The following is a 10,131-nucleotide window of genomic DNA, read 5'->3' as shown; positions in this document are numbered from 1 at the left end:
ATTATAAGTGTTATTTAAATAGAAAAAACAATTCTTAGATAAATGGTGAATATGCAAAATTATACAAAAAAGGTAACCTAAGGCTGGCTTGGATTTTTCATAAAACTGTATCCATTTTTTAATCGATCTGATTTACAAACTTCTTTTTCAGAAGCAATATTTGTTCCTTCTAATTACATTTCTAGTTATATTGACATGTTTATTCAATTAATTTTGCTCCATTTTGACTATTAATAAAGGCAAAAATTCTGCTTTTTGTGGACTTTGATATCAGCTAAAATGTCTCATTGCTTTTCTAAACACAGCAGAGGTTTTTTCCTCTTCAGGAGGAAAGTTATTCCGTTTAAGAGCAGTAGCTGTCTTTCTACTAATAAATGCAAAGAACCTTAGGCAGATAGCCCTATAGCATAATGCATTAAGCTGCAACAAGATTAAAACTATTTTCGTATATGAACAGAACATGCATAAATAAATCTGTAAAATGAATTTTGTGTTGATCTATTTTAAAAAGGAGATTGTAAAAGCGGTTTTGATTATGTAAAATAACATTAAATTACAACAGTTTTCTAAGATTTTTTTTAAGTTGGTAATTTCCGTTTCAAAACATAAAGTCACCTTGATAATTTTTTTAAATAATTTTTTGACACTGGAGGTGACTAACATGCAAATCGATTCAATGGCATATATCTCTTCTATTTGCGTTAATTATAATATATTGCTGATTAGCCATTTGCTGTGGCCATTAAAAATAACTTGATCCATGATAATAATGAATAGTTGGGAGTTCGTTTAAGCATGCAAAGTACATTGTCTACGAATTAATCAGAAAAAATAAAACATAAAATTAATAAACTCAATAAAATAAAAAATATTATTTTATTATAATAGAAAATGTTTAATACCTTTCGAAAAACGAATCTTCAAAATATGCAAGCTGAACCAATTTAAATTAACTTTCATCTGGTATGTACGAATCCTAAATACCAGCGAGCTTTAGATTTTACCTGTCCTTGTTTCTCTCTTTTACTTTAACTGGTTATAGCAAAGCACATTAGAGCTTTCTGCCTAAGGGAAGGGATGCCTTCGTGGAAGACCTTTCTGAGGAAATAGGATGGTATACACATTACACATGGGGAAAACCACGAAAACGCTCATGTGGCCTTTAAATTATAAGCACATACATTTTATTTTACATGTTATCTTACTTATTATAAGCATGTACATCTCAGCACTTTTCCAATTTTCAGTTGAAATATAGAGCGTATTTTGAATTAAAATTATTAGTTGTTTTAAGTTTGAGGGTTCGAAAAGCGTTCGAAGATAGTAAAATGCTTACGCACAGAATTATCGCCATATATTAACTAATCATAAGGTTTTTAAGATGTAGTTTGCTCGACTTGATCTCAAAGCTACTTTTGCAAATTTTGATTGCATTACTGTTTAAGTTGACGAAACGTATTAGCGGACAAGGCCACTCCGCTTTTAAGAGGAATTACCTTTCACATCAGTGTAAATCATTGTTATGTAACAGAAAACAAAAATTGCAGATTTTATGCTAATGTTTTCCCGCTAATAACATTTACAAGTTACTTATGATATTTAAGAACTTCTAGCTCTAAATATTGATACATCCCCTAAGATGAAATGATTATTTTATTTGACGAAAACCAAGTCTTGGAAGCAGACGATGTGTTTATGTTATAAAAAACCATTAAGAAAGAGAAGGAAAGCTTGGATTTTCATTGGTTGGCAAAATTTTGCATGGGCGGTAGCCTGCCTCTGTTTGAGTTTCCTCCAGCTGAACACACATACAACACGGGAAACAACCTCAGGAGTCTGAACCAACAGAATGTGCTTGATCAGAGAAATTTTCGTCTACTTATCGTTGCTTGGTTCCGTTCTGTGTTATCGTTTCCGGCGTGATGACAGAAACAGATATTTCGCACCTTATGGAGATGTAAACATTCGCCGATTCTCTTCGGAAGAGGTCAGAAGAGAACAGGCTATATATGATGGATTCTGCGCTTTTGAAAAGTCTCACGTCCAGATTTGTGATGATATTACATCTGATCCAGTGATAGATCCCATGAATCTAAAACGTATCGCTTGTTATTGCGACGAAAACTGCGATGTTTACGATGATTGTTGCATGGATCGAGTATCGCAAAAAGATAATTCTCGACGAAGGTGGACATGCAGAGAAGTGCGTGGGGCTAATTCCGTGCGTATACCTATCTATGTTCTACAACACTGTCCTGAAGATTGGACAAGCGATTTTGTGAAGGATATGTGTGAAAAGGAAGCCACATTCCTTAAACAGCAGAGTTTGCCATATAACTACCTCCAGGATATACCAGTATTAAGTTCAAGTACAAGGATATTCTACCGGAACATTTATTGTGCTATTTGCAACGATGATACAAATATTGTGAAATGGAACATTCATGTTTACTGCAATGGTTTCCTCACTAGCGCATCCATAAATAACATTGGAAGAGAAATTAATTTTTCTGAAGCTGTCTACAATCCTGAAAGATTATTATTTAAAGACGTTTCTGTAGGCGGAGAGAGGAAAAATTGTAACATCGTACCTCGAGAGTTCATGAACGATAGCCTCGTAACAAATTACAGCGCTAGACTTTGCAAAGCTGCTATTGATACATGCGTTTCTGGTTTTGATAAAACAATGCAAGAAAAATGCAAAGCATATACGTCTTTTGTTTATGAGACACGTGGTCCTTCTCGAAGAAGCAAAATTTATAAAAATCTGCATTGTGCGTTGTGTAACAATTTGGATACAGAAAGTATAACCTGCCTTGATCCGTATTATACTTCCCTTTTCTCGTCTTCTGAAGACTCTGGTATTCTAACGGTTCTTTTTGATTTCAATTTCGTAGGTGGATGGGATAATCAGGTAGGATACAAAAGCAAATGCAGCGTAAACGATGGGAATATATGGGACCCACTTCTAAACCAGTGCCATAATTTTACTTGTGGTAAATTGTACAAAATGGAAAATGGCAAATGTTTGCCGAAGGATCAAATCAATAACATTTCGGGTCTTAGAAACAGTTGTTTGAAAATTATCCTTTCTAATGACATGTTCATTCTCCTGGAAAATGGTAGTGCGTTCGTAAATTATTCCCAAAAATTACTTTCTCTTGAAGAATACGAAGAATACAAAAAGGATGGTAAAAACGTTCTTCAGATTGCCATATGTGCTGATGATAACGATAATTTATTACCCTATTCAAACGTTCATTATTGGCTATCAGTCGTTACGCTATCCATATCTGTGATTTGTTTAACATTGCACCTTGCTGTATACGCTATTCTAAAAAAGCTCAGAAACTGCCCGGGAAAAGTTTTGATGTCTTTATCAGCATCTCTTCTTTGTGGACATCTCTTCCTTCTTTTAGGTCCTCGTTTTGTAGAAGTTTATTGGTTATGTTACTTAAACGCTGTATTCACATATTTCGGCTATCTATCAGCATTTCATTGGATGTCAGTTATGGCATTCGATATTCACAAAACCTTTTCGATGACTCAGTCGCGAAATAGAAATAGCAAAACGTTTGTCAAGTATTCTTTATGTAGTTGGATTTCCAGCCTCAGTATATTGCTGATAAGTATTATTGTCGATAACGTGTTAAAAGAGAACAATGAGTTCAGACCTAGATATGGACAACCAATCTGCTGGTTAAATCATAGAAAAGGCCTGTTAGTATTCTTTGTTGTACCGGTCACAACACTATTGATGGCAAATGTAATTTTATTTGCTGTTACAGCTTTCTACGTGCGAAAGATTTCACGGCAAGCGAGATCGGTGAGTAATTTTACAGACAAAACAAGATACTTTCTGTACTTGAAACTCACTACCATACTTGGCTTGACTTGGTTTCTTGGTATTTTTGCCGCTATTACTAGGATTGATGCAGTGTGGTACGCATTTATTATTCTGAACGGACTGCAGGGTGCTTTTATATTTATCGCCTTCACTCTAAAGAAAAGCATTTTAAATATGCTTGTCATAAAACTGAAAATTCGATCAGTTACATATCGTATGGGAAAGCCGATTGGTCTGAAGAAAGCTATGTACAGCAGTTTGTCTAATTTAACTACACTTCAGACTACAATTACCCCTAATATTCCAAATACAAGTGAACCAGAAATGTTAAAAGCGGTAAGAAAAATAAACACTGATTCAGAGCTTTAACTGAACGTCTACAGATGTTCATGGAGTCAAACAAGTAATTGTATAATAAACTGCATTATGTATCTGAACCAAGTTCTTATACAACCAATATGATTTTAAATATAAAAGATTTCTAAAATTAATACTACTTATTCTACAGAATATTTTCTATGTTAAACTATCACATGAATTATAGTTGCCCCCAAATGCAAAAATTAGTTTTAAATTAATAAGCAGACTTTTAAGTGTCATATAAAGGAATATCTAGTCATTTTGCTATCGGATTTTGTTGCGTTTGTTTCACATTTTCATGAATCACTAGATCCTAGACTGGAAATTACTGTAAATAGCATACGAATTGTAAATAGCATACGAATGAACTAAATATGCTTCATGACGCTGATGTTGATTTTCATATTGTAAAAACATAAGACATGTTTTTATGCATGAGGTTATTTATTTGAACATTGATATTCTACTTAATGTTTTAGATTTGGATTACTTTGATTGCGTTAGGAAAATGCATGTGTTTTTATATAAATATTAAAACATTTTCTCTAAAGTTTCGTAATGTTCAAAGATTTTACTGGAAAGCTTAAAATATGAAGCAGAGCTCTCTTGGTAAGTAATAAAGTTCTCAAAATATCTTAATATTTTAGTGTTAGATATAAAATTAATCATGAACTTAGATCAATTTTATAATTCTTGCAGAAATTATTCTCAAATGTTTCTAGAAATCATACATTTTTCTTCTTTCCTGTCCGTCTATTTCAACGCATATTTCGTATAATTCATTTAATTTACTTTATGTGCTGACAGTTTTTTTAATATTTGTTTTATAAATTAATGTTATTATTTGATTGCCAAAATAATTTTAGTGAATATATGTACTGTATAAGTAATCGGTGTGAATTGTTAACCTATAAATAATTACTGATCACATTTCATAGTATTTATTTATTTTTATGTTACTGGCAAAGTATGACACACTGGCATTCTATGGAATACCTGGGAATTTTATAGGATCCCTGTCGTTTTTACGCAAAGTATGAAATATGAGTATTATTATATATTTTAGCAGGCATTGTGTATAACACCTAAGCATTTTATACAATGGCAAATGATCTTTAGGATATGAAAAAAAGATCATCATAAGGCTATTATTTAAAAGATGTTCATTGGATTGGATAAAATTTCATTTATACTGAAGTTTTTAAAACGAACATTATTTTCTAGGAAAATAAATAATTTAGTACTATATAAGGATTGTTTATAAGTCAAAAAGATTAATTAGGAAAATATTTAACGTTTATGAACTATATTTTGAAACAAAGAATTTTTTTTTAAATTCCATATTAAGTTTTTGTTTTGGATATTATTACAACCAGTGTGACAACGCAGCAAAAATATTTCGTACAAACTTGTGCAAGGAAAAGGTATTAAACCTGGAAAAAAAAGTGCTAAATTTATATTTCCTTGTGCATCACTCTCTTAAGACATTTTAAGATATCATTGGCTTTATTATCACTGATAAACTCAATCAAATAATGTTAAATTAACGTACGCCCTAGGAGTGTGTGAGAAGGGAAGGAGATCTCAAGACTGGCCTGACAACAGCCATGTATTTATTTATGAACCTTGCGTAATTTCATTTCCTTCCCGTTTAAATGCAGTCATTTTAGTTATTACATGTGCAATTTTGATATAGGTGTTTTAATCATTTAACACATTTATTACATATATTCATATATAAGAAAACCACTAGAAGCATTTCTTGATTGGTTTTAGCAGTTTTTGGTAAATTAGTAAACTTTTAAGAAGTAATAAAATCTATTGCTGATGAATGTTCTAAATTTTCTTCTGACATAAAATGTCATTCCTTAAGGAGTTCGTAACTAATTTTTTATTTTATTCTTATCCACTGTCGTTTCTGGAAACACTTTTAAATTGCTGCTGATAGAAAACATTCATTTTCATATAACAGTTTTTATTTCAAAAATGTTATTCCAAAAAAACATGAATCCTGGAAATTTTATCAGTGATTCTGTAGTATCTTGAATAGAAAACATTATCTATCAAGATCTTAGTAGCTGTTTTTTTCAATGACACATGGAAATTTAAAAAACATATAGTATAATGGCATATAATGTAAAAACGATCTGATTTGAACATCCCTAAAACATTTAATAGAGTGTGTTTGAAATCTTTTCAAATGAATAATTATTATTATTTTTAAAAAGCAGCTAACATTTATCATATCTAGACAAGTATTAACGTCTGTCTTTGGAATTTAATCTAAAATCATCTCCGAAGAACTACCACCTTTGCTTCAAATCTACTCTACATGTGAAAAATGAGCATTATCAGATGGATTTATCTAGTTAAATGATATTGTTTATAATAGGTTAAGATTTTATAAAATATTTTATGATAATCTTCATTTTATTTCTTGCCGATAAAATTAAAAGCTGCAAACAGTATTAAGAAATGTAATAATCAGAATTTGAAATTAATACTTTTGGTAAGGTGAAAGTTAAGAAAACAATATGCATACATTAATTAAGGTGCTTTGTGGTATAGTTTGTAGAGTCATTAGGCTATTTTGAAGCTGGAGGTAGGAAAAATGAACAATGTCGTCACTGGGACTCTAACCGTGGACCTCTCGAATACGTGTCGCATATGCTTTAATTACGCCTCGAAGGATACAGGAATTCCATTTCATTTTTCACTATTATACTGGGCTTAGCCTGCGTGATATTGCAGTCTTTTTGCCAGTTGTCTTCACATATGCCAGTTGTCTTCAGGAAGTAAAAAATATAAGAAAGGGTGTTCTAGGGACAAGATGGGAGAATTAAAGAAAAGGTGGCTCATTGCCACTGAGGATATAGTCATCGTGGGGTGGAGTACTAATACATATCAGTAAATAACATGAATAATAATCTTGGTTAATATGAAGATAAACATACATTCAAAAACAGAAAGAAAAATAAGTCCAGGTAGATAGTTCAATTTTTCCATGAGAAATTAAGGTCTCAAGTAGAGATTCTTGATTAAGAAGGAATAAATACATTATATATATGGCCACAGAAAAATTTCTAAGTCCAGTTTTAGAGTCACGTCACGTAATGCGGGTAGAGTCATATCATTGGCTATGGTCGAAAAACAAGAAAAAACTCTATTTTTAAAATAAATACACTTTTAAAATGGAAAATCATAATTTTCTGTAGTCGGCGAGATTCCTAATTAGCCGGGACAACAGATATTTGCAGTAAATAATTCATGGAAGTGCTGAAATAATGTCAAGAAAATGAGTCCACAGTCCAATGGGCGGAGCTTTCCTCAATTAAGTTCAGTGAACGTTGAGCATCCAAAGCACGAAGGTATAATCACTTATTAAAATTAAATATGATCAGGATGCAGGAAGGAAAGAAAAACAGCTTATATACTCCCCCTTTTAAATGGCGACAGGAGATGAGGGGACCCAGTCACCAAATCCTGGTGGTGACGAATTATCGTGCTCGCGTGCCACTGTAGAGTTATTAAGATTTTGATGCAGGAGACGTGATTAATGTGTATTGCCTTCGCCGGAATTCGAACCCTGGAACCCTCGAATGCGCGTCGATTATGCTTCCAATTACACTATGAAGGTATGCGGAAAGGAAAGAGTTAAGTTAAATGTTAAAATGTTTGATATCATTGATTTTTATCTTTTGATGACACGTCAAATAAAATGAATATGAATTTGTAATGCATTTTGGAATGTGACGGCTTATATACTATATTATAACTTCTAGATTTTATAAATCAAGATGGAATTTAGTAGGTTATAGATTATTCACTGATACTCTAGGAAGTGTTGTTTGCATATCATCAAGTACCCTCTTGCATTATGAATAAAATAACACAAATTCTACATAACAATAGATTAAATTTAACTAATAAACTCTGGAGAGATATTAGGATTTTCGAAGACAAGAGAAACCTGAAAAACCGATTATACCTTCCTCGGGATCCGAACCATGACTCTTCCAATTCCTAATTTGACGTACTTCTCGATAGCACGCGTGGAGGGAATATGAAAGTTTCTTATATTTCGCATACTTAAAGGATACTTGAGAAGAGGATCAAGATTCACTCGTCCAAATCTCGATGGTGACGGATTATCATTCACTGTAGTTTAGTCAGACGCGATTTTAAAGTTATTCTAAACAATGTTGGAGCAAGGAACGTGAGAAAGCAACTACGCCCCTCGCCGGGATTCGAATCAAGGGTCTTCTCGTTGGCCATATTATCACTTACATTAGACATCACGGAGACATACTTCTCATAACTTAATACGGGGAATTTGAGATGAAACTTTAAGAATCTCCACTGCAAAATGAACACCCAAAATAGTAGTAATAATAATAAATCATTGAATAAAAATAAAGTGTAAACATGAGAAACATAATCATTTTTCTCATTAAATTGCTAGTTGATAGAAATTTATTTATTTTTACGTTAGAATATTATTTTGCCGAATAACAAGAATTTATGTTTGAAAATATTACCCAGGTCGGCGATAGCATTTTTAAAAATTTCTAATGGTAACCATTAACCCAAATATTTGTTTAAGCTTGTTTCACAGAATACGTAATAGTTTTTATTCAGGTTTATTTAACTAGTTTCGATTGATTTTTTTAAATTCAGTAGACTACATAAGTGTATATAAGCACAGCTAAGAAACGTTTACTACAAACTACAATAAAACTGCTCACGAGAATGGTCATTTTGCGATTCAGCGCTCTAAAAATTACCAATTCTCTATAAATTAAAACAAATTCACAAGTTTCTCAGTTGTACTGATTTTCTGATCTATAGGATTCAGTAATTAGCAATGCACATAATATACATTAACGCATATACTCCAGATCATAAGATATGCCAGCAGTTGAATATATCAATCATTCAATTGAAATTTAAAACAAAACCTTATTTGATGTTACAATTTTTACAAATTTTAAAGATATTATAAAACAATACATTTCTCGATCTAAAACAGAATACTGCAAATGTCTTGGGTCAGGTTTTCTCTCATGATGCTATTTTGTAAACTGTCCAATTATAGCCTCTCACAATGGGAATAGGTAAGAAGAGTTCCCAGTTCAACTTTACTATTCAAAATCCACGCTAAAGCGAAACGTGATGAAACTGATTGTGACGTGATTGTGAAGCACGTATAAAGTGATGTCGCAATGATGCTCCGCTCTTTAAACTTCGCATTCAGATATTGTTTAGATGCAACGTTGATACAAGATCCATTATCTTGTATCAGTGTTGATGGGTAAAAATGGCAAAATCTGAAATGGATTGGATTGAAATGGGACATCACGGAAATAGTGAGTTCGCAATGAAGGAAAATATTTGATAGATTTTAGAAACAAACACCTCAGAGTTAGTAAATTCTATTAACAGATCCGGGCATTTGGTAGATTATTTTTCGATCAATACGATTGTAAAAAACCTGAAATTTTGAGGTCACTAGTTAGATCGTTAAATGAGGATACGGGCGATGAAGTCGCAAAAAATCACTTTAGTATTACATTAAAAAAATCTAATGAATTTTGAAAAAAGTACTTTTAAAAGTACAAGACATTCTTTTGAAAGAATACCTGGTGAGATAATTTGTCATTCTCTGGTTAATGATTTGGTTTAAAAACTGTGTTGTTATTATTACATTATTTCAAATAAAAGAAATACAGAAATATTCGGATATCGAAGTACCGAAAATGCTTTGAAGTAAAAATCAGGAAAGCGAAACAAATTATCTTGCCTCTTCTCGCCCTTTCTTTGGTCAACTTTTCATAGTTCCGTGAGGAAAATGTCAAGGTCTGTCAGTTTCCGTTCCTAAAATGATTACTCTTGCATAGTTTCTTTTCCTCTGTGTCATTGCTTTA

General features: G+C 32.1%; 1 protein-coding gene across 2 annotated transcripts in view; it reads left to right on the top strand.

Annotated features, from left to right (window-relative positions):
• Window positions 1-1,813: 1,813 nt before the first annotated feature.
• Window positions 1,814-10,131, top strand: part of LOC118179831 (uncharacterized) — a 36,077-nt gene continuing 27,759 nt past the window's right edge. Inside the window, exon 1 of one of the 2 annotated variants that reach the window (XR_004756524.2) lies at window positions 1,814-4,816. Coding sequence is in view for 1 of the 2 variants with exons in the window: in XM_035348994.2 (XP_035204885.1) it covers window positions 1,850-3,826 (1,977 nt within the window). In the remaining variant the exon portion in view is untranslated. The remainder of the gene's footprint in view (window positions 4,817-10,131) is intronic. The other variant, XM_035348994.2, reaches the window with a different exon arrangement.

This window comes from Stegodyphus dumicola, chromosome 8 (assembly GCF_044657685.1).
Source record: "Stegodyphus dumicola isolate Sdum_Otavi_A_Nest chromosome 8, ASM4465768v1".
Lineage (NCBI taxonomy): Eukaryota > Metazoa > Arthropoda > Arachnida > Araneae > Eresidae > Stegodyphus > Stegodyphus dumicola.
The sequence above is the reverse complement of the archived record's forward strand: the minus strand, read 5'-3'. Positions and strand labels throughout refer to the sequence as shown.